Here is a 26086-nt window from a genome sequence, read left to right on the forward strand (position 1 = left end):
ACCTCAGAAGAAACCAAACCTGCCAACACCTTGATCTGGGACTTCCAGACTCCAGAACTTTGAGATAATAAATTTCCGTTATTTAAGCCAAAAACAAAACAAACAACGGTCAATTTAGAATACTACACAAATCAAAACTATCTTTCAAAAATCAAGGTGTTAACATCATGTTGCACACCATAAATATACAGTTTTCATATTAATATATCAATTTTTTAAAAAAAATAAAGTTAAGAAATCAAGGTACCACTAAAGTGTGTGTATATATATTTTATACATTTTTTTATATTTCTTATATATAAAAATGCCAGAAACAGTAGCCATTTAAGTGTTTGCTACTGTCTGCTACTATTCTTATCATCATTATTGTTGCTGCCATTGTCGCACTCATGTCATGAATGCATTAGAAGAGCATCCATAATGCTCTTCTTTCTAATACTTCCAAAGCATGGTGACTGCCACCTATTCTTAATTCAGGGTGTTTGTTATCTGCTGCTCAAATAGTAAGTAAGGTGTCATTTTATATTACTGTATTTATAGCTCTTCAATTCATCATTTAACTTTCCACTTGACAAAAAGCTTTATCTTCCCAAACTATAACTTCTTAAAAGTACCTGGACTATGTCCTAAACATTATCTTACATGTGGTAGAAAGTTAAACATACGTACTGTTTGGTTTTGGCTAATTTTATCATTACGGGATACCACAGTTGTGAAGAGCTTCTTTCCCCTTTCCTCAGTTATGCGTTCCATTTCCTCCCTAACTTGGTCAAATGGTCAGTGAACAAAATCACACTAACAACTAATGAGTTTTAAAGATAAGTTCTTAATCATTACCTCCAGTAAGTATAGATCATACAGTGAAACGCTCTCTTCACTTGCAGACATGAAAAAATCCAAAGCAGTGCTCTTTTGGAGAAGAGTGAAGAAGATTAACCTGAACCTAAGGGGATTTTTTAGGGTAAACAAGATGGAACCATCACTGACAACAAATATTCTGAAGTTTATAATCCTTTTAATGTTATAACTATCGGGGGAACCACCTCCAATATTTCAACGTAGGTTCTTTTGTATTTCCCTAAGTGTCGGCCAGTCTGAGAAATAAAGGGGAAGAGTACAAAAGAGAAAAATTTTAAAGCTGGGTGTCCAGGGGAGACATCACATGTCGGCAGGTTACGTGATGTCCCCAAGCCACAAAACCAGCAAGTTTTTATTAGTGATTTTCAAAGGGGAGGGAGTGTACGAATAGGGTGTGGGTCACAGAGATCACAAGCTTCACAAGGCAATAAAATATCACAAAGCAAATGTGGGCAAAATTAAAATTGCTAATGAAGTTTCGGGCACACATTGTCATTGATAACATCTTATCAGGAGACAGGGTTTGAGAGCACACAACTGATCTGACTAAAATTTACTAGGCAGGAATTTCCTGGTCCTAATAGGCCTGGGAGCGCTACAAGAGAGCGGGGCTTATTTAATCCCTTATCTGCAACTGTATAAGACAGACATCCTAGAGCGGCCATTTTACAGACCTCCCCCTAAGAATGCATTCTCTTTCTCAGGGCTGTTCCTTGCTGAGAAAAAGAATTCAGTGATATTTCTCCTATTTGCTTTTGTGAGAAGAGAAATATGGCTCTGTTCCGCCTGGCTCTCAGGCAATCAGACCTAATGGTTATCTCCCTTGTTCCCTGAACATCGCAGTTATCCTGTTCTTTTTTTCAAGGTGCCCAGATTTCACATTGTTTAAACACACATGCCTTACGAACAATTTGTGCAGTTAACGCAATCATCGCAGGGTCCTGAGGCAACATACATCCTCAGCTTATGAAGATGATGGGATTAAGAGATTAAAGACAGGCATAGGAAATCACAAGAGTATTGATTAGGGAAGTGATAAATGCCCATGAAATCTTCACAATTTATGTTCAGAGACTTCAGTAAAGACAGGTGTAAGAAATTATAAAAGTATTAATTTGGAGAACTAATAAATGTCCATGAAATCTTCACAATTTATGTTCTTCTGCCATGGCTTCAGCTGGTCCCTCCATTCGGGGTCCCTGACTTCCCGCAAGATAGAACATTTATTATTATTAATTACTTTTCTAAGATAGCCATCCAGCTTGTCCAAATAGCTACCAATTTCTTGTTCAGAGCTTGAGGTTTTACTTCAGAAAATAACCATGATAATGAAAAAAGAACACTCTCTTAGAAATCTACAGACATTGATTATTTTCCAGTTCTGCCACTTAGTAGCTGCATGACTTTGGACAAACCTCCAAACCTCAGTTTCCCCTCTATTCTGTATATCTGCCCTACATATTTCACAACTGTATTAAATGAGAAAACAAATACTCAGTAAGACATTAAATCTAAAAGACACTAACTTTCTCAGATACAGAATGAATAAATCTTTATTCAAAGAATTGTGTGAAATTATATACTATTAGATATATATGTTACTCAGATGTTCTGACTTTAATATAATTTTAATACAGACAGGTAAGAGGTTTCTCATTATGTTTGCAAAAAGTACGCAACTACCTCTATACTACCCAGAAGAGGTCGTAATTTTTTAGAAAAATTTTAAACTATATTTGAATTTGTAAGTATTTCTAAGTGCAGAATATTTTTAAAGAACATGTTTTTTAAAAGACTTTATTTAAAGAGCAGTTATAGGTTCGTATCAAAACTGAAAGGTACAGAGATGTCCCACATATCCCTCACCCCTGCATATACATAGCCTTCCCCCACTATCAACATCCCTCACCAGAATGATACGTTTGTTACAACAAACAAACCCACAACACTGACACATCATTATCCCCCAAAGTCCATAGTTACCATCAGTATTCATTCTTGGTACTGCACATCCCATGGGTTCACACAAATGTATAACAACCTGTATCCACCATTATAGTATCATATGTAGTGTTTTCACTGCTCTAAGAATCTTCTGTCCTCCACCTATTCATCTCTCCTTCCACACTAACAGTCACTGATCTTTTTGCTGGTTCCTTACTCTTGCCTTTGTCCAGAACGTCATACAGCTGGAATCACACTCTTACCACAGAGTCCAGCAACTGCACTCCTTGGTATTTACCTGAAGGAGTTAAAAACTTACGTTCGGCTGGGTGCGGTGGCTCACACCTGTAATCCCAGCACTTTGGGAGGCCGAGGTTGGAGGATCATGAGGTCAAGAGATCGAGACCATCCTGGCCAACATGGCGAAACCCCGTCTCCACTAAAAATACAAAGATTAGTTGCGCGTGGTGGCACGTGCCTACACTGGGGAGGCGGAGGCGGGAGAATCGCTTGAATCCAGGAGGTGGAGGTTGCAGTGAGCGAGATCATGCCACTGCACTACAGCTTGGTGACAGAGGGAGACTCCGTCTCAAAAAACGAAACAAAACAAAACAAAAAAAGTATGTTCACCAAAAACCTGCATACAAACATTTATAGCAGCTCTATACATAATTAGCAAAATTTAGAAGCAACCAAATGTTGTTCGGTGGGTGAATGGATACAGTATGGTACACCCAGACAATGGAATATTATTCAGCACTAAAAAGAAATGAGCTATCAAGCCATGAAAAGATATGGAGGGAAAACTTAAAATGCGTATTGCTAAGTAAAAGAAGCCAATCTTGAAAGAACATGTCATTTTCATGGCACTGGAAAAATGACACAGAAATCTAACAAATTAGTAAAGCACAGTGCCTGGCACACAGTAAGAGATGTATGTCTTGCTTGTATTATTTTTGCTACGACAATAACCTTAATAGTACATCATAAAAACCTCTACTCAACATGACAGGTCTCAAGTGCTTATTATTTAAAACATCTATTCGTTTTCTATAAAGAAGTTTTAAGCCCAGCATTTATATTACCATTTTTCCATTAGCCAACTATTTTATCCATACTTCTCGTAAGAGAAATGCTCACAAGAAATTTGAGTTCCCATCAGCAACTTCCACTTGAAACACTTTTCTAAGGAAATCCCCTTTGTGCTATACAAACCAATTCTCCATTATCATTTAATACAGAAATAGATCAGTTTCTGAAAGACATTATTAATAAATACAGCTGACCCTTAACATGGGTTTGAACTGCACAAGTCTGTTTATAAGTGGATTTTTTTTTCCAATAAGTACAGTCAGTTCTCCTTATCCGTGAGTTCCGCATCCACAACCAAAAGCAAGACTACATTTTGTGTATGTGGTTCTGGCAGGGCCAACTGCGGGACTGGTACATGCACAGATTTTGGTATCCACAGGGGTACTGGGGCTTGGAACCAATCCCCCTTGGATACTGAGGGAAAACTGTACACATTTGTCTTGTCCTTCCAGAATCCAACTTCAAACCAAACTAAATATAATGCTACAGAAGTTTTTCCACATACCGCATTACAGTAATATTTGGCGAGTTAGCATTTGTATTTTAAGCAGAGGGATCTAGGTTTTTTAACAACTTGAAGATGGGAAGAAAAATGGTGCAGTTTCAAATGAGTTATTTAATATGGGGTGGGACATGAGAGAAAGGGAGGAGTAAGGGACAAGGGACAGTTAGAGAAGTCAGCAGAAGTTAGATCACAAACAATTTTGTGGGAAATAATTAGCATTTTTAACTTTTTCCTGAATGAATGGGAAATCAGTCATTTAAATACTTAAGAGAGTAACAAGGTAAGTTTATATTTCATAATTAGTCTGGTTGGAGAGTAGAAAATGGAAAAAAAGACTAGAAAAGCTGGGGGAAAGAACACCAGGGAAAGGAATACCATAATAATCTAGAAATAGCTTGATAGTCACTTGAAATAGGAAAGAAGCAGGGATATGGGAGGAAAGTGAATCCCCTTTAAGAGGTAACACTGATAAGATCTGGGAACAATGTGAGGTCAAAGATAATAGATACTAGATTTTGGGCCTGATCCAAGCTAAATGGACAGTGGAAACAGTCACTGAGTCTAAAATCAAAGGAAATGAAGCAGATTTAGAGCAACAGGGGAAAAAGAATGTAGTTGTAGATATGTTATCGTTAAGTATCTGCAGTACATCCAAGTAGAGATGACCAGCAGGTAGCTGGATATGTGAGCCGGAAGCTCAAACGCAAGCTCTCAGATGGATAAAATGGAAGGCATCAACATACAAATGATAAAGTCCTGGAAAAGATACAAAACCAAGATGGCAAATGCATTTAAAAAATAAAAAAGCAAGGAACATTTCCATTTGGCAGAAGAAAAGGAGGCAGCAAAGGAGCCTGAGGAGAAACAGCTAGAGGCTTTGTGTACTGTCACAGAAGCCAACAGAAGACAGCGATTTGACAAGTGTCAAGTACTTTTGAACATTCTATAAGATGATGGTTTTAACAGCAACAAGTCCAGATAATCTTGGAGCGAGCAGTTTTAGTGAATGATGAGAGAAGACATTATAGTGTATGGAGAAGTGAACAGAATATGAGACAACAGAGAAGTACAGAAGCTTGGGGCTTTGTTTTGCTGGTGAGAGGAGGAGGCAGAAGCTAGAAAGAACTGAGGTTTCGTTTTTGTTTTTTTTTTTATTTTCTGACCATATCATGCAGTAAGAAATGAGCCTTATGTCTAGGGGTATTTTGGTTATTTGTTTTATGAACATGTTTATTAGTGAGGTGGGAAATAATCAGAATTAAGAGAGAGATTAAAGACATAGAGTTAATCAGCAGGAAGAAAAGAATGAGACCCAGAGCACAGTGTAGAATCAGCCTGAGGCAGCATGAGGAACGTCTCATCCACTGAAACAGAATGAAAGGAAGAACAAATGCTACAGAGGAGATAAACTGGTGAGTCAAGTAATAGGAAATATAAGGGGTCTCCTTTGCATGGTTTCTATTTTCCCATGAAGTGGGAAGACCATCTGGGGAGGATACTTTATTTCTTAAGTTTAAAGAAAGAAAAGAATGATTAAAATAGCCCCTATGGAGAATAAAAGAATTGCAATGCAGCCCTGATAGCTCTATCACGGACTAGAGACCATGAATTCGCAGTACCACTAATCTGGGTAATTGTGTTTGATTTTTATCCATCATTGCTCAACAAATGCTTTTTTTGTTGCCCAGAGAGACAAACTGATCCAGAACCTAGGTTTTGTCAGATACATACAATGAAAATTCATGAGGACAAGGACACTGAGGATTCTGGCAAGAAGTTTAAAGTGATGGAAAATGGGTTCCTGCCTGCTGGTAAAGGAACCATTTAGAGATGTCAAGGAACTACAGATCTTGAAAGTTTAGAGTCAGAGCCAGGACAGCGTTTTAAATTTAAGACCTCAAAGGTAAAGTCGATTTTCAGGTAATGGTGAGGTCCAGAGTAGCTCCATGGGATTAAGTGAATGAAGTGAAAAGAAAGACAACTGGAGATGATGAAATTAGGAAACTAAAATGCCAGAGTCCTGGGCCCTCTGTTCACATAAACTCTAAATTCACCATAAATGGTGGCAAAGCCTTGTGGGGAAAGATTGTGAGCCATGAGGAAAGATAGAGGACATACACTCTAACTACATCAGACTTAACAACAGGAATTTTAACAGGAAGGTTTTGTAGATACTGTGGTGGCAAAGTGAGAAGGAAACCCACTCCCATCCTTTCCTATGCTGAGAGGTTTAAGGACTACAGGAAGGTACAAGCTCCACTACAGAGAGCTTTTCCTCAAAAGTAGTAGAGTATCTATACCTAAGGAAAAGATAAAAGAAACATTTGGTAAAGAATTTGAAGATGCAAGTGAATATGTTAACCTTAGAACAAAAGAGAGAGAAACGTGTGAAAAAAGGGGAAAAACAGGTGGGGGAACAAGAATGAGAAGACAGGTGTATTAGGGCTTATACATCTATCTTGGGCAGGAAAAGGCAACAATGAAATGAGATTTGATAGGGCCGCTTCATGGGAAGGTGGCCCAGGGAGCAGGTTCCAAGAGTTCTCTGGAAAAGATGACATCAGGCCTCTCAGAAATCAGCTAGTGCCTTGAAGAAATGCAATTAGAAGGGAGTCTATTTCTAGTGTGTGAGAAGACTCAAACCCATCTGGAAGGAGCCAAATGAACTGGATGCCTTGTGTTAGCTTAAGACTACAAGCTAAGACAATCAGGCAAAAGTTCCAGTGGTCAGCCTTGGCCCAGAAGAACTGAGAGAAGCTCACCATCTATCTCACATTGTAAAAATGAACATTTGTCCTTGACCATGAGTAACTTCTAGTTCAGAGTCTCACTATGTCTCATAACACCTAATAGGGCATGATAAAGAAATAAAAGCAACTCATTACCCAAAGAAGACATTCCTCTGTCTTTTCTCTTTAGATCTAGTTTATAAAATGAAGGGGTTGAATTAGAACCATTACCATTAACAGCCACCACCCCCAAAACAAAAAAGGGGCAGCAAACCTTACAAGCAGATTATTAATTGGGAATGAGACTAACCTTTCAATAAAGCTTCCTTAACACATACCAAGTGCTATAGGCCCAGTGCTAGATACTGAGAAGAGACATAAAGATAAATATCACATAGTCACAACCCTTGAGGAGCTCCACGGTCTGGTAAGAAAAAGGAAAAAACGAATAATCATAATACAATATGATTATAATTGCTTACAACAGAGGCATGTGCAAAGCATTATGTGACCAAATGGAAGAAGGAAGTTGCCTGGGGTTGGGAGAAGGAGCGAGCAGGAAATGAAAGAAGACCTCACAGGGAAAATAAATTTAAGGTGAGTCTTAAAGAAGAATTAAAACCCGGGAAAGACTAACAACAGGTACTCAATCTCGTCTGTAGTAAAATATTAAAATACATATAAAAACAAAGGGAGACACTGGCTTTTTAAAGACCTATCAGATTGGCAAATAATGTAAAAGGCTAATAACATTCAGCCTACCAAAGATATGGAACTATGTGTATTCTCATCAATACTGGGAGAGTTCAATTTGCTAAAGCCTTTTAAAAAGATAACTGAGATTATTCAGGGATTTTTTAAATGTGCGTATACCCTTTAACAATTCTGTTTCTTAAAATCTGTAGAAATATTCACATATGTGCATAAAAATATTTATACGTTCACTGCAGCAATGTTTATAACAGAAAGAAAAAACAACATAAATGTCTATCAACATTGACACAGTAAAATAAACTATGGCAAATGCAGATAATAGAATACTCCACAGCACTTAAAAATAACTAGGTGAATTATAAATTCTGATTGGAAGGTCTTCAAACTAAACAAAGAAAGGAGATACAGAACAGTAGATACTGCAGAACTGCATTGTGGCTTTTAAAAAACTACAAGTAGTCACATGGTTTTATATGCATAAAAAAAGGAAAATGATATGACATTAGATGCACAGAAAAAGGACAAGTGATACACTGATGTATTATAAAGTGGTTGCCTCAGGAGACTGAGATCAAGGAGAGAGAGCTAAGCTTTATTTCTATAACTTTCCTTTTTTTTTTTTTTTTTTTTTTTTAAAGACAGAGTCTCACTCTGTCACCCAGGCTAGAGTGCAATGGTATAATCTCAGCTCACTGCAACCTCCACCTCCCCGGCTCAAGCAATCCTTCCACCTCAGACTCCCAAGAAGCTGGGACTACAGGTGCACACCACCACACTTGGCTAATTTTTGCATTTTTTGTAGAGACAGGGTTTCACTGTGTTGCCCAGGCTGGTCTCAAACTCCTGGGCTCAAGCTATCCACCCACCTTGGCCTCCCAAAGTGCTGGGATTAGAGGTGCGAGCTACCAAGCCCGGCCAATTGTCCGTTTTTAAAGGGGCATATGTTACTTTTGTAATTTAAAAAATGAAGTTTATTTATTTTGTTTTTGTTTTTTGTGGTAAGCTGATAAAGCAGAGAAGGAGACAGAGCAATCGAGGTACATACGAGGGCAAAGAATATAGGAGAACATGGTATATTCAGATTATCAATGAAAAGAAGACTGCCTCTATCCCTCGTCCTGCTCACTCCCTTTCCTTCCACATCTCTGATAAGAAACTTCTACCCCCAAAGTCCATCATCTATGAGCCATAAACCCCACCAAGACTTTGTCTTACTATTCTCTTAGACTGTAAAGATCCATCCAAAACCCCAATGCGACTAATTACACTCCGTGAATTAAGAACACAAAAATACCAACAATTTTCAGTCATTTATTTAACACTTAGTGAAGCTAGTATGTGCCAAATAATATGCCGCATTTTGTGGGGGGGAGGGGGAAACAGGCTAATACAAGGGGGCTGATTTGGTATGCACATATCTTTTGGAAAACACTGATAGACACATACAACACAGGCTGTTATACACATAGTTCTTCAACTGTCTAAAAAAACTAAAGTTCTGTACAGTTTACAGAACACTAGCACATGTAGTTAGCTTCTCACTGTATTCTTCACAACTCCTTGAAGGCAGATAGTCCTATAAATTACTCACAATCAAGAAGATAATCAGTAGAACATCTCATTAACACCAGCTTTTAACACTTAGCTTTTCTGACTCCAAATCCAATGTTCTTTCCACTATACTACTCTTTTAAAAATACACTTGAAATTAAAAATTCAAGTCATTTTCCTTCATTTTTTGCCCATCTTCACTACCTTGGTGGGGAGAACTCGTAAGAAAAAAATTAATTTTAACCTTCTCATTTGTTAATGAGATCAAACAGGGATCCTCTTTATGTACTTTAGTGGAATTTTATTAATAGAAAATCATTTGAAATAAGGTATTGTTCAGATTTTCAAACTTTTATTTCACAGATCTGTTGTAACTAGAGTCAAACTGAATAATTCTGTTTAAAAGAGGGGGAAAGCACATTAAAACACTATGCCAAATATTGACATTATATCATTCCGAAAGACAAAACTTCCCTATACTAAAAGCTTATAACAATCCCATCTCCAAAAACAAAAGTAACTTCTTAAAAATTTATTCACTGTTACATTTTATGACTTCCCTCAGAAGAAAATTTTACAAGCCAATTTTGTACTAGAGTTTCCTTTTATTAATTCTAAATTTAGTTTTATTTGTATCATCTGCTGTTCTCCTATTATGGAAATGTCTTAAATATGGAAAACAATCTGTTTCCAGCATTCAAAATTTATAACTTTACACCCTACCCTTTTTAACAAAAAAAAAAATTGCTTACAGCAGCAATTGTTTTTCAAAACTATCAGCAAAATCCTTTAGGTGAGTTTTCTTGTTTTTGTGACTAAATTCTTTAAATGTTCTCTAGCTTTTGTGATTAAATTCTTCTTTAACGTGAATATAACAACATAAACATTATCCATATTGTAAGTTTATATGTTGCAACCATCAGTTGCATATTCCGTTTAAGCTACAGCAAGAAATAATGCCTGAGAATATTTTTAGCATGAACATGTCAGAACTGACTCATGAAGTCTCAATTTATTTGCATTTTTTTCAAATATTTAGAAATGCCGGAGCATCTTGTATAACATTGAGGTATTATGGAATTAGGAATTCTCATCACCAGATTGTAAAATGTTTCTAACTGGAAGAATACTCCCAATAAAAATGTTTCTAAATCATCCATAACACACTTCTAAAGATAACTGCAGAAATATATTCAGTCAGTGAAAGAAGCATCACCTAGTTTCAGATTTCACATTTCTAATTATCTTTCTATTCAGCAATTACTTGAAAACAATAGATATATTTCAAAAGATAAACTGCCATAAATCTTTAGGACTTTAAAGATACTTTTATTATATGTCACTATAGAGCCTCACATTATTTAACTGTGCCTTGGCCACAGGGCATGTAGTTTTGTTAGCCATGAGATAAAAATCCCACAAACTGTAACTCTAAAGCAACAAAGTTATCTGAAAAAGGTGATACATTTTTCAAAATCATACTAATATTTTCATATTTAATACATGAAATACTTTTACAGGGATTTCAACATAAAAAAACACATTTTTCACTAGATCTTGTAGGCATCAAAGTTCATGACAACTGTGCTAATACACTTTCTTTTCCTTTTGATTTTAAAACCAAAAACTTTTAAGAACCTGAGAGGCGGAGGTTGCAGTGAGCCTCTATCTCACCACTAGCCTGGGTGACAGAGACTGCATCTCAAAAGAGTTTCAAAAAATGGAGGAGGGGGAGGGGGAGGGAGGAGGAAGAGGAGGAGTGAGAAGGAGGGAGGATCAGGAGGAGGGAGGACGGAGAGGAGGAGGAGGAGGGAGGAGGAGGGAGGAGGAGGGAGGGGGGAGGAGGAGGAAGGAGGAGGAGGAGGGAGGAGAAGGAGGAGAAGAAGAAATGATATTTTCTAAGTTTCCTTCACTGCTCAAAAAAAAAGAAAAAGGTCTCGCATGTAGTTATCTTTAATAAAAACTCAAAAATAATTTATCTAACCTAAAATTAAAAAGAAAACTTTAATTTCAATAAGCATATTCTGAGTATGACTTCTAGAGGAGTCACACCTAAATACAAGGCAAAAGAGCAGAATCACACACTGATACAGAATGCACAAATAAGGCTACTTTTAACACTTGAAAAGAACGTAGTATGTTGGATACGATGCAAAAATTTGCACATATCCAAGTCAACATCCAATGCCATCTGTGAACAAGAACAGGCAACCTTTGTATCCGTAAGGCAAATTAAAATAAATACTCAAAAACAAGCCAAAAGCTCAGTGCAATAGTGCTTAAAACACCAACAGCTACCCATCCTCTATATGAATCAAGTTATTAAAGTAATACTGGTAACTGTTTTAACAGAGAAGTGTAAGATAAAATTTGGGTCAATAAAAGGGAGTAAGTTTATAAGCTTACACCTTACATGCTCAAAACAATCAAAAAGAGGGAAGATGAATACAGAGCAGAATGGGAAAAAAAACAAACAAACATGTAAAAGCCATGTGCACGTCAGAAGCCCTTAACATCTGTAGCTTAGAAATAACCCAACTGGCTGGGCACGGTGGCTCACGCCTGTAATCCCAGCACTTTGGGAGGCCAAAGCAGGTGGATCACAAGGTCAGGAGTTTGAGACCAGCCTGGCCAACACAGTGAAACCCTTTCTCTGCTAAAAATACAAAAAATTAGCCAGGCCTGGTGGCAGGCACCTATAATTCCAGCTACTCAGGAGGCTGAGGCAGGAGACTCATGTGAACCTGGGAGGCGGAAGTTGCAGTGAGCCAAGACTGCACTGCTGCACTCCAGCCCAGGCGACAGTGCGAGACTCTGTCTCAACAACAACAACAAAACAGAAACAACCCAACTAGTAGACTCCACTGCCATTATTAGGGCCTACCCATTAGCCAGGTGCAGTGGCATGTGCCTGTAGTCCCAGGTACTTGGGAGGCTGAGGTAGAAGGACTGCTTGAGTCCAGGAGTTCTAGGCTGCAGTGAGCTATGATCACACTGCACTCCAGCATGGACAACAAAGTGAGACCCCACCTCTTTAAAAAAACCTTTTTTTAATTAAAAAAATAAAAGAGAGCCTATACAGATCAGCAAGACTCATTCATTCCTTGGAAGCAAAAGGTATCATAACAAGGTTTAAAAAAAAATGCTTAGTATTAACTAGGCCTTTCAGGTGTAAACACTTATCAGTAGGCTAATTCCACATTCAGAGGGCTCTGATCTGCATTTGTATTCTATTTTTGGAATTCCCAACACTGGAATTGGCCTGTGGTATACAAAATAAAACTCCTTCACCAGTTGATTACCATATTATTTCCTAGCATAAAAACAAAAACAACTTAAATATAATGATTCAAATTAGGCCACACTCATGACACATTAGCAAAAATCAAAAGAACAAGCAAAACACGCACATAAAACAGTGGCCAACATCATTTGTCACTGGTAAAATGCACTACAATGGCTATAATTACAATGACACACACTACCAAGTGTTTCGTGATAATATGGAGAAACTGGAACCCTCATACATTTCTGGTGAGAATGTAAAATGGTAGGGCTACTTCGGAAAACAGTCTGCAGTCTCTCAAAAGTTAAGCATAAATTTACCATATGACCCTGCAGTCCTACTCCTTGGAATCTACCCAAGAGAAATGAAAACATATACCCTCACATATGGTGAATTCATAAACAAAATGTGGTACATCCATAACTATGGAATATTATTCATCAATTAAAAAGAACATAGTATTCATGCTGCAACACAGATGAACGTCAAAAACATCATGTTAGGTAAAAGAAGCCAGGTGGAAATCACTGCATATTTTATGATTCCACTTATATGGAATTTACAGAACAGACAAAGTTATAGTCAGAAAGCAGATCAGTGGTTGGCTGGGGTTGGGATTCAGGACTGACTGCAAATAGGATCAAGGGAATTTGCGGGGGCGGGGGGGGAGGTGATGAAAATGAATTGTGATGATGGTTACACAACTTTGTAAATTTACTAAAAATCATATTGTACACTTAAAATGGAAGAAATTTATGGTGTATAAATTATACCTCAATAAAACAGTTGAAAATAAAAAGAACTAGTAATGGTAGTAAATAATGATGCCCGACTCTATATATTCAATACCTGCTCATTCTCAACCACCAGACTTTTATTTCAGAGCTGATTCTAAGAGCAAATAAGAGACTGAAACACATTTTGTCAATTGCACTACATCTGCAGGCTGTATTTATTTGTTCAACCAATATGAAAGGCTTATTACAAGCAAGATACTATGTATCACTCTCCTTTGTCTGCTAAATGAATACCAGTAGTAGATGTAGAAGAAAAACTATCACGACTCTAAATTCTATTCTTTCTATAACTGTTTTAAATACGGTCCAGAGAACACACACAAAAAACCACCTGCATGTATTAGGGAAAAAAAAGAAATACTACAAACATGAAACAGTTTAAAGCCAAATCAACATGTTAGAAACCAAAATGCTTAATAGCTGAAAAATTCTCAAGTCACTGTGACTTGCAATGACACACTTGATTCCTCTCAAAAAAGTCTCATGCCTTTTAACTTAGTTTTTAATATTGTTGAAAAATATTGCCTTACTATTAATAACAGCCAATATGCTATTTTAAAGGATTTTACCTTGTGAACACACCACCAGCATTTCATCTGCCTTACTCATAAAGTGCAATTCCAACACAGGCATAACTAGGTATATAAAAAGAAGTAAATATGTTTAACCAGAAAAAAGTTAAGGAGAAGGGGGAAAAAATGACACATATAAATGATAAAAAGCTGTTCAGGCCCCATGAGGTATCTTTACTTCACCTAAAATACTGAATAAAATTCACTTAAATTCTTTCCAAGACAAACTGTTTCACCACAATCCGGAAAATATCCAAATCACAATTTGCTTTTCCTACATGACCTCCAAATTAATTCTACTTCTAAACCCATCCTCCCTGAATATATAGATGTTTACTTACCTTCTTTCCCATGGATAGATAAGAACTAAGTGACAGGAACACATACAAAATGTTTATCTGGGAAGTATTTTAATTAATATCTCTTCAAGTAGAGACATTTCTACAGGTTATCACTTCTGTTATTTAAAAAAAGAGGCTAGGGCCAGGCGCGGTGGCTCACGCCTGTAATCCCAGCACTTTGGGAGGCCAAGGCAGGTGGATCACAAGGTCAGGAGATTGAGACCAAACTGGCTAACACAGCGCAATCCAGCTCTACTAAAAATACAAAAAAAATTAGCCGGGCATGGCTTTTGAGTTTATTTTTATTTAATGCACAGAATATGAGCTGTTTTAGGACATGGGTCTTTTATATTTTCCTATTCTGTAAATATTTGTTGAACGAACTAACAATTTCTGTAAACAGAAACTCCCAATTAATATTTTGGAAAATCTAATACACCTAGACAAATCTCTATCTCCTGATATAATATTTGAACTCCTACTTCATACTTTCCATCAGAATTCCAAATGAAATATCATTAAAAATAAAGCCATGTGAGAACAAAAAGTCAGGTATATGATGATATAATCCTGGTAAAAGAGAATTTCCTAAACATGACCACTAAGCCAGAATCACTTTACAGTGAAAAGATTGATAATTGTAACTACATAAAACTCATACTATTCATTAAATATTAAAAAAGATGAAGTACATGACTAGTGTAATTTTTAATATATATATATAATTTAAGACATATACACCAAAATGTTAAACAGTGATTATCTCTAAGGAAGGAGATTGTAGATAAGTGTCATTAGCATTTTACCCTTCTATGCTCCCTAAATTTTCTCCAATAAGAGCATATTATTTTTATAATTTAAAAAATGACAAATCTTGCTTCACTTCAAAAAATAAAATCTGTTTCCCTCTCAGCCATAGTTGGTTGTCATTTCCCTCAGGTACAGATAAAACTAAAAAGAAATGGCATTTTTTCCAGAGACAGGGTCTCACTCTATCACCCAGGCTGAAATGCAGCAGCACCATTACAGCTCACTCAGTCTCAAACTCCTGGACTCAAGCCACCCTCCTGCCTCAGCCTCCCGAGCAGCTAGGATCACAAGTTTGTGCCACCATGCCTGGCTAATTTTTTTTTATTTCTGTAGAGGCAAGAAATCTCACTGTGTTGCCCAAGCTGGTCTCAAACTTCTAGCCTCAAGCAATCCTCCCAACTCAGCCTCCCAAAGCACTGGTATTACAGGCATGAACCACTGTGCCTAGCCAAGAAATGACTTTGAAATGAGCGTGGGTTAAATAACAGAACCAGGACTGACGACCTGCTGTAGCTACTAAGGTGGTAGAAAAGCAAATTTAAAAGTCCCAACAGTCAGTAAACTGACTTTTAACAAAGGCGCCAAAGCAACCCAATGAGAAAACTTAAATTTTTTTAAAATGGTGCTGGATAGTCTAGATAACTGGATAATTATGTGGGAAAGAAAAATTAACTTCAACCCCTAACTCACACCACACATTAAATTTAGCTTAAAATGTATCCTAGACCTAAATGTAAAAGTCAACCATAAAGCTTTTGGAAGAAAGCAAAGGTGAATATCTTCATGACATGGGGATGGCAACAATTACTTGGGCAGAAAGGCAATAGCCATTACAAATTTTGATTAAAAAAAAAGATATGGGCCGGGCGCGGTGGCTCACGCCTGTAATCCCAGCACTTTGGGAGGCCGAGGCGGGCGGATCACAAGGTCAGGAGATCGAGACCATGGTGAAACTCCGTCTCTACTAAAAATAGAAAAAATTAGCCGGGCGCAGCGGCGGGCGCCTGTAGTCCCAGCTACTCGGGAGGCTGAGGCAGGAGAATGGCGTGAACCCGGGAGGCGGAGCTTGCAGTGAGCCGAGATTGCGCCACTGCACTCCAGCCTGGGCGACAGAGCAAGACTCCGTCTCAAAAAAAAAAAAAAAGATATGGCAGTGAGCTGAGATCTGGCCACTGCACTCCAGCTTGGGCAACTGAGCGAGACTCCGTCTCAAAAAAAAAAAAAAAAGAGATATGGGGCCAGGCATAGTGGATCGTGCCTGTAATCCCAGCACTTTGGGAGGCCAAGGCGGGCAGATGACTTGAGGTCAGGAGTTGGAGATCAGCCTGGCCAACATGGTAAAACCCCGTCTACACTAAAAATACAATAATTAGCCAGGCGTGGTGGTGCATGCCTGTAATCCCAATTACTCGGGAGGCACAGGAGGGAGAATCGATTAAACACATGCGGCAGAGGTTACAGTGAGCCAAGACTGTGCCACTGCACTCCAGCCTGGGCAACACAGCGAGACTCTACCTCAAAAAAGAGAGAGAGAGAGAGAGAGAGAGATACACCATAAGCTAGGAAAAAAACACTCACAAAACATACATTTGACAAAGAGTGTTCTCTCTATATACAACTTATATGATTCAATAGTAAATACAAATAAATAACCCAACGTTTTTAAATGGGCGAAAATGGAGATATGTTGCTTTGAACAGATAATTCACAAAGGAAAACATATAAATGGCCAGTAAGTGCAAGAAAAAGTACATCATTAGTCATGAGGGAAATGCAAATCATGCAAATCAAAATCACATTTTAAAGAGCAGTGTCGGGGAAGATGTGGAGCAACTGGAACTCTCATATATTGTTGGTGGGAGTGTAAAACGGTGTAACTACTTCATAAAAAGATCTGGCAGTTTCTTTTTTTTTTTTTTTTTTTAAAGACAGAGTCTCACTCTTGTTGCCCAGGCTGGAGTGCAATGACCTGATCTCAGCTCATTGCAACCTTCACCTCCTGGGTTCAGGTGATTCTCCTGCCTTCCTGCCTCAGGCTCCCAAGTAGCTGAGATCACAGGTTTGTCCCACCACAGCCGGCTAATCTTTTTTATTATTATTTTTAATAGAGATAGGGTTTCCCCATGTTGGTCAGGCTGGTCTCAAACTCCTGACCTCAAATGATCCGCCCACCTCGGCCTCCCAAAGTGCTGAGATTACAGGTGTGAGCCACCGTGCCTAGCCGGCAGTTTCTTAAACAGTATACGCATATCTGCCCTACGACTTAGCAATTCCACTACAAGGTATTTAATTTACCCAAAAGAAATGAAAACATTCATAGCAACTGTATTAAGAGCCAAAGTAGGCTGGGTGCAGTGGCTCAGGCCTCTAATGCAACGCTTTCAGAGGATGAGGCTGGAGGATCACTTGAGGCCAGGAGTTTGAGACCAGCCTGGACAACACAGCAAGACCTCATTTCTGCAAAAAAATAAAATAAAATAAAAATTAGCCAATCACAGTGGCACACACCTGTAGTCCCTACTAGAGGGGCTAAGTTGGAAGAATTATTGAGACCAGGAGTTGAAGGTTACAGTGAGCTATGACTGCATCACTGCATCCCAGCCTGAGCAAGAGAGCAAGATCTTGTCTCCATATTTTAAAAAAATCAAGCCAAAATACGTAATACACTCAATACTCTGTATCCATGAATCCAACCAACTGTGGATCAAAAATATTTGGAAAAAAAAAAATTTAAAAATACAGACTAAAAAACAATACAGTATCGTATTAGGCATTATAAGTAATCGAGAGATGACAAAGTATATGGAGGATATGCATAGATTACATGCAAATACTAATGCCATTTTATAAAAAGGACTGTGCATCGTCGAATTTTGGTACGTAGGCAGACTGTGAAGCAAGTATCCTGGAACCAATCCCCAGAGAAGACCAAGGGACCACTGTACATTCTGAAGACAAAAAACTGAAAACTAGTCCAGGTATGCATCAACACGATATCCAAGCCAACTGTGGTTTATACATAAAACAGAAGACAATTCAGCAACAAGAAAAAGGAACAAATTGCTGACACACAAAATAACACAGATAACTCTCAGAAACAATGCTGCGTTAAAGAAGCCAGACACAGAAAAGTATATACTATATGATTCCATTTTTATGAAGTTTAGAAGAAATCAAAGTAATCTTTACTGCAAAAAAAAAAAAAAATCAGAAGAATGACTGTCTCTAAGAGAAGAAAATGATGTGTGGAATTAGCTGAAAAGGTGTGAAGGAGATTTCTGAGTTGGTAATAATGGTCTGTATTTTTACAAGAACTTGCATTACATAGGTGTGTGCATTTGTCAAAACTCACCAGTGGTACATTTAAGATCTGTGCATTTCATTGCATGCAAATTTAATCTTTAAAAAATCTAAACAAATCAAATTGAACCCTTCTTAAATACATACCAAAGTGTTTGAAGGCAAAGTATACTAATATCTCCAATTTACTTCAAGTGAATCAAAAATAAAAGATGTATTGATAGATGGATAAAGGAATGGACAGATAAAGAAAATACAGCAAATATAGCAAAATATTAATTATGCGGTGAATATATGGATGTTCATTGTTGGTTCTTTCACCCTTACTATACTTTGAAATTTTCTATAATAACATGATGGAGAAAATTTTAAACTCTATCCATTACATTAAGTTGAACATAGTGTATCTTAAAATCCAGCAATTCCACTCCCAGATATATACCCTAATGTACAGGAATTCTTCACATGAGCTCCAGAAATGCTCCTAGCAACACTTTCCATAATAGAAAAAAAAAGAAAGAAAGAAAACTGTAAATATCCTTTAAGTAGATTGGAGCCAAACTGATTATCGTAGCAGGGAATATGAATAAACCACAATGTTAGCGAATCTTAGAAACACCATTTCCAGTAAGGCCGGGCGCGGTGGCTCAAACCTGTAATCCCAGCACTTTGGGAGGCCGAGACGGACAGATCACGAGGTCAGGAGATCAAGACCATCCTGGCTAACACGGTGAAACCCCATCTCTACTCAAAAAAATACAAAAAAAAAACCTAGCCGGGCGAGGTGGCAGGCGCCTGTAGTCCCAGCTACTCGGGAGGCTGAGGCAGGAGAATGGCATAAACCCGGGAGGCGGAGCTTGCAGTGAGCTGAGATCCAGCCACTGCACTCCGGCCTGGGCAACAGAGCGACACTCCATCTCAAAAAAAAAAGAAACACCATTTCCAGTAAACAAAGCAAGTCATAAAAGAATACGTAAAAACGCTGACATTTTATGAAGTTAAAACAAGTAAAACTACATAATACTGTTTAGAGATATACACAACTGTAGTAATCTATGAAATGAAACAAAGGAACAATAAAATGTTCAGGGTAGCAGATGAGAGAGGATGCAGGAAGACTGAATCCAGCAGCAGCAACAGCACACAGGTAACTTCTACAGGCTACTGTTCCACTTATTAACTTGTGTGGTGATTTCACGAATATGTTTTTATGCTTCATAAATTATATTTGCATACTATATTTTTAGAATTCAAAATGGGAAAGAGAGGGCTATCTGATCAAGACTCTGGAAATAAAAAACAAAAAAGTTAGATTTCAAGATAATTATCCACTATTTATTTACAACTACTGAAGTGTATGTAAGTCCGTATTTCCTTACTTAGTCTACATCGGCCTTACCCTGGGACCACAATGTTTCCCAATTCAGAATTTCTTGGATTTTAGAATGGTACACAGTACATATACTGTGCATTCCCTAAAACGCTCTTGAAAATCTGGGCAGCACCCTGAAATCAAATACATTAATATTCTTCCAGCAAAAGGCATTATTATTTACATCAAGAGGAATGACTAGACCACAAATATTCTAATGTCAGATTAGGTCAGATGTTATCATCAAATACATTTTACCAAAAACTTGGTTTTTAGGGTTTTTTATATACCAAAATTGTGGATAAGGGATTGTAGACCTGCACTTGCTTCACATCAACAGTAAGTTCCATACATCACCTTTTGTTTAAAACCTCCCTAGCTAACTCATTTTCTTTAAAGATTTCCTATCAACATGAAAGTTTTAAAGTAAACTAGTCACATTTACACTATAAATGCCAAACTCTTCATAAAGAAAAAAATGTATAAAACGATCTTTAATTTTTATTCTATTTCATTTTTTATTGTATCTCTATAATGTTCTTACTTATTACATGATGGGAAAAATATACATACAATTTTATTTTAATTAGGCAAATAACCAGCAGCATGATGAGTCTAAGCACTGAGATAAGAAATATCGTCAGATAGTTTACAAGGATAATGAAATCAATCAAATTATTTTATGTTCTATGCCACTGAAAATTGTAAACAAATTTTTAATCACCTTTGCCCATCCACACAAGTCTTAAGAGTTTACCCAAGCATGAGTCCTATAGGTTATTGTGACTGTTTACCTTTGAAAGAGTAAAATAAATCAAAACTCAAAAAGCACAGACCTTTAGAAAAACATCTCTTCAGCAAAGCCTGAAACACAATTCTTTTTACCATAATAGGTAAGCAGTATGAGAAGCTGGTCTTGACAACAAAGCACAGGTATTTACCCAAAGGTTTCAAACACTACAAAAGCGTATTACCGAAGACCTGCCTCCAAAAAAAAAAAGAGGCAGTAGAGAAGCAAAACTCTATTTCTAAGTAATATTAAGCAGCTCACAATCTGCAACCATAAAACAGATAAATTCTTCTCAGATTAATTTAAGGACCCACATAAAGCAATGAGCCTTTGCAGAGAAACAAGATGTCATCTTTACACTGATTTAGTCTTGGACTCTAGCTCTACCTATGCCTAATGATTGCCAGCACTTTTCTGATGGCAAATTCAAATGATAATGCTACTCACTCAAAATTATGTAGCAAGAAATAGATGCAAATAAAACCATTTTCCTTTGAAAAGAAAATTTAAAGCAATTAACTAAAAACATGCTAAATGTGCACAGGAGAAGTGAACTAAATTTAATGAGCACTGTGATGTACCAAGCACTAGGCTAAGCACTTTACATGTTATCTCATATAACTTTGTTTCCTACAGAGGTTTACCTTCCAGGCCTAGCTTACTGAAAGCATCATACAATCATTTCTGGTGTACTTCATCTTCTTTTGTCATCTTAGGAGTATACAATTTTTAATGGTACTTTCTGAGCTCCTGAATGTAGTGTTGCAGCTGTGTTTGCTTTAAATTATATTCCTTTAAATTTTCTGTTAAAGACAAAATATGTATTTCCTATGGCAAAGCCAAAAAATAAATGACATGTGCAGTAAAACAATGACCAATTGTGAAATGCAACCTAAATGCTAAGGTTTCAGATCTTTAAAGTGATACCAGCCATTATTTCATCAGTATTTCAGGAGTATAATTTTTTATAACATTATTTTAGACATTAATTTACAGTTTCAGTTTGGAGAGATGAAAAGATTCCAGAGATGGATAGTGGTGATGGTTGCACAACAATGTGAATGTCTTTAATGCCTGCCACTAAGCTATACCCTTAAACAAGGTTAAAAATGGTAAATTCTGTATACGCTACCACAAAAAAATCCGTTCTAATATTTCATAAAATACATGTAATTTAAAATTAATTTATAATTTTTTTTTAATTTAGTTTATCAATTTGCAGCAGAAGCACCAGGAATCTTGCTCCAAAGGAATAAGGGACACATTTTGGCTTGGAAAGGTTTACTGTACCTCAAGCATATTTAATCAACTAGAAACAGCAATAACAGAGTCTGCCAAGTCATCAGCATCCGATGTCAATTCTCAGATCAGTAATGTGTCACCTTAATAAAAGTGTGTTTTGGCTGTAATAAGCATTAAATGAATGAACTGTGTCCTGAGCATGTAAAATGTTTCACTTTTAAAAATAGCCGTCATTTTAATAACTTGGAAAGTAATAAAACAAAATGCATGAGCATATTACATGTATAAGCTACCTTACATTCAAGCTCAGAATAACTCTAATAATTATGATTAATATCATTAAAGATCTAAGATATCAAAGTGAATTGCAAAACGTTTGCATCTAGGATTTAGTATGAACCTGATGAATACTTGAGATTTGCTGTACTATTTTTAACTAAACTTTCTGGCCTTAGGTCAAAGTTTTGCTAGCAAAATACCAAAGTGAAAATGCTCGGAGTGCAGCCCAGAGTCTCCGCTTTAGCCTAGGAAAAGCTATGCCATCCATGCAAGCAATCTTACTCCCAATTAAAGACTTTCAAAGACTGCTCCCATGAAAACACAGGAACAACACATTAACCCGAAAATCAGTAAAACATCAGACACATGTGACACAACATAGCACATCACTCACTATTTTCTGTGCACTGTGCAGAAAGACACACATAGCTAAAGTCAGTTCCTGCATTTTGACTAAACAGGACTGAGTCACTCTGCAAACGATGCCTGAAACCTCAAAGGATAACCAACTGCCTCTGACGAAAAGTCTGTCCGTCCGTCCCTGGAAAGGGAGGAGGCAGTTTTTCTCATCATACAGTAAGGTTTATCCCAGCAGGGAACAGAACTAAACATCTGCATTCCAACACAGAATGTCTAACGGATCTAAGGATCTCCCACCCTAATTCTAGTCTTCCAAAGTCAATCTAATATGCAGAGTATCGTTTTCACTTTTCTTCTCCCCAGGGTAAAAGTCCACACCCCCTTTTCCCATAAATGCATCCACACTGCACACTACTCAAATTGCGAAATACAATCATCTATCCTCACAAAAATAAGAAATAAGCCAGCATTCTACGGTGCATTTCTATTTTGTAAAGCATGCTCCTTTCTTAATCAAGAGCCAATTAGCAGCCTTTACGGTGCTATTAATTTGGATTTCAAAGGTCGTTTTAGGAAAGAGACGCAATGAAGAGGAGAGATTTATTCCACTCCACAATTCAGACTGAGTTTTTGGCTCTGGCGCAATAATCTCAGGGAATTAAATTTACAGCACTTAAAATGCACTAAATGGCAAGTATGGAATGCTCAAACGCAAGTGAAAACAGCAAAACATTAGGTATGTGTTCCAAGATTTCAGACTAAAAGGAGAGAGTGAGGGCAGCTCTTTGTCATGTATCCCAGGGAGTACTCGCAACAGGGAGAGCATCAGGTTTCTTTCTCCCTTGCTCGCACCAAGTCCCCACGTAGCATGACACTTTCAAATCGGCTAACCTGCTGTATGAAGGATGGCCAGTCCTCCACCCACCTCCCCAAACAGAGTGGGTAGGCGGAAGGAGAAGAGGGGTGTTCCTCCCAGTGCTGCAAGAAAGGAGCAGCAGGGGATGACACCGGCTCCAGCAGGAGGTAGAGGGAGGAATCAAAGGCGGGTCACTACTCTTGGAACTCGGGGGCAGAAGCGTTTGGTCTCCGGGCCCGGCTGCCGGAAGCAGGGCGGGGTGGGGCAAGACCTCCCCTCCTCACGGGCGCACGGGCACGAAGGGCTGGGCGCAGAAGGGATCTGAGGTGTGAGCTGCAACGAGCAAGCTCCCAGGCCCCGGCCACCTACCAGCAAGCTCTCCACGTTGATGGGGGAGCGAGGGTCTCGGATCAGCGCCTCCAGCTTCCTCTGACGGCTCGCGCCGGCCCCGTCCCCCGGCACGGTTTCGGGGGCGCCGGGCATTTTCCCCGTCGGCGGGGGCCGGCTCATGCCGCCACCGCCGGACCCGCACTCAGGCTCCTCGCGCTCAGGTCCGGCAGCCTCTGGGCCTAGCACCGCCCCCGCACCACCAGCTTCAGCTGGGACTCCGCTTGGGCCCACCGCCCGCCTCTAGCTCCGGCTTCGGGTCTCCGCGGCGGTCCCCCGCCCAGGGGCTGCTCCCAGGGGCCCGCCCGGCCCGGCCCGGCCCGGCCCGGCCCTGTCGGGAGCGCCGGGGAACAGACTGCGTCCCCGCCCCTCAGTCAGATTCGCGCCGCCGGTCCGCTGGTCCTCCGCGAGCGCCCGCAGGAGTCCTCGGGCGGGAGCGGGGAAGTGGCGCCGCCACCGCCGCGGCCCGGACCGCCCCGCCCTCTGGGGCCCCGGGAGGCTGAAGCCCAGGCCTGGGCCACTACGGCCGCCGCCGGCCCGCTGCCATAGTCGCCGCCGGCTGCCTTGCAATCCCTCAGCCCGCTCCCGGCGCACACACTCCCGCGCGGCCGCCCGTCTTCGGCCGCGCGCCGCCGCTACCCACAAGCCCCTCCGCGCGCAGCCGCCGGCGCGCGCCCCCGCCCGCCCCGCGCGCGCCCCGCCCCGCCCCGTGCGCCGCGCTTCCTCCCTTTCTTTCCCTTCCTGCGTCTGCCCCGCTCCGCTTTCTCCTCTGCGCCCCTTCCTCGCCCGCCCTCGCCTCCTCCCCCTGGCGGGGTTCTCTGAGGCGAATGGCCGGGCGCGCGGTCACGGTCGAGCGCCTGCTGGGGGAGGGGAGACGCACTCGGGCCAGGTCCTTCCGCGCTCCCCCTGCCCTTCCCGCCGAACCCCGCGGACGACCCCGTGGCCCAGAGGCTGAACCCCCGACGTCGGGCCCGACGCAGCCGTGCGCTGGGGGGAGTCCGGCCGCGCCCCCCGCCGTGGCCCCCGCTGACTCAGCGCGCAGCGATGCGGGCCTCGCCTCACCCGCGCCCAAATAATAGCGACCGAGCTCGGCGCCCGCGAGGGGCCGCAGGGCCGTGGGTTTCGATGCGAGCCTGAGAGGGGACCCTGGGTGTCTGGGATTCCGAATGAGCGGAGGCGGGTGGAATCCTAGTCCTGGGGCAGTAGGGCCTGGGATCCTGAAAGCGTTTCTGCCCGGCGTAGACACTAACCACGTCGAGAGAACGGGAGAGCACCAGAAAAACGCTTTCCAGCCGCAGGCCTTCGCGGGGTCTTCTCCTTTTGGGGGGCGGAAGAGGGGTGGTTATCGGGGCCGTTCCTCCGCATTCCTGCCCTCTCGGCGGTCGGTGCCATCGCTCAGATCCGCCCAGGGCGCAATCCGAAAAATATGTGCCAAGAGCTATAAAACCATTCATAGAGCCCCTTTGACCCAGTAAACCCATTTAAGGAAGTACATTTCCAAGGAAATGATCCAAAGGGCGAAGAAGGGGGAGAACTTGCAGAAAGATGTTAACAGCAGGGCTATTCACAATGATCGTGATGACCAAAACCTGGGAATGGACCCAGTTGTCCAACAACTGAGTAACACAAACAAGCGCCGTCACATTGACAGCAAGAACCCTGGCAGGTATGCAGACTGTGTCAAACATGAAATTTTGGCAAGTACGTGAGAAGGTATATTAGAAATAAGTGAAACAAAAATCGTTTTACACACTGGAACTATGTAAAATGAGCAGCTATAAGAACCAGAGAATACAGTTCTTTTTTTTTTTTTTTGAGACGGAGTCTCGCTCTGTCACCCAGGCTGGAGTGCTGTGGCCCGATCTCAGCTCACTGCAAGCTCCGCCTCCCGGGTTCCCGCCATTCTCCTGCCTCAGCCTCCCGAGTAGCCGGGACTACAGGCGCGCGCCACCTCGCCCGGCTAGTTTTTTTTTTGTATTTTTTAGTAGAGACGGGGTTTCACCGTGTTAGCCAGGATGGTCTCGATCTCCTGACCTCGTGATCCGCCCGTCTCGGCCTCCCAAAGTGCTGGGATTACAGGCTTGAGCCACCGCGCCCGGCCTGAGAATACAGTTCTTAAATAAATGGGATTTTTTTTTTTCTGTAAAGATGATTAAGAGCAAATTAAAATTTCAAAAAATGGGAAAACCACTCCGAAAAGCAACAATCCGATATCCATTAAGTAATAAGAATGTTAAGAACTGTCTCCCTGGCATGTCAGAGATAAACCCGAAGATAGGGTGAAGCCCCAGCCTTGTAAAA

The 26086-nt window shown here is 40.1% G+C and overlaps 1 protein-coding gene across 6 annotated transcripts in view; it reads right to left on the minus strand.

Moving 5' to 3' along the window:
• The window catches only part of ROCK2 (Rho associated coiled-coil containing protein kinase 2), a 162522-nt gene extending 137329 nt beyond the window's left edge, over positions 1-25193 (minus strand). For 2 of the 6 annotated variants that reach the window (XM_021924576.2, XM_021924578.2), the window contains exon 1: positions 23768-24386. In XM_021924576.2, coding sequence (XP_021780268.2) covers positions 23768-23908 — 141 coding nt within the window. In that variant the 5' untranslated portion in view covers positions 23909-24386. Of the gene's footprint in view, positions 1-23767; positions 24404-25035 lie in introns of those variants that run through there. The other 4 variants (XM_009183683.3, XM_031654933.1, XM_009183682.3 and 1 more) reach the window with 3 other exon arrangements.
• Positions 25194-26086: the final 893 nt, after the last annotated feature.

Source organism: Papio anubis, chromosome 14, assembly GCF_008728515.1.
Source record: "Papio anubis isolate 15944 chromosome 14, Panubis1.0, whole genome shotgun sequence".
Lineage (NCBI taxonomy): Eukaryota > Metazoa > Chordata > Mammalia > Primates > Cercopithecidae > Papio > Papio anubis.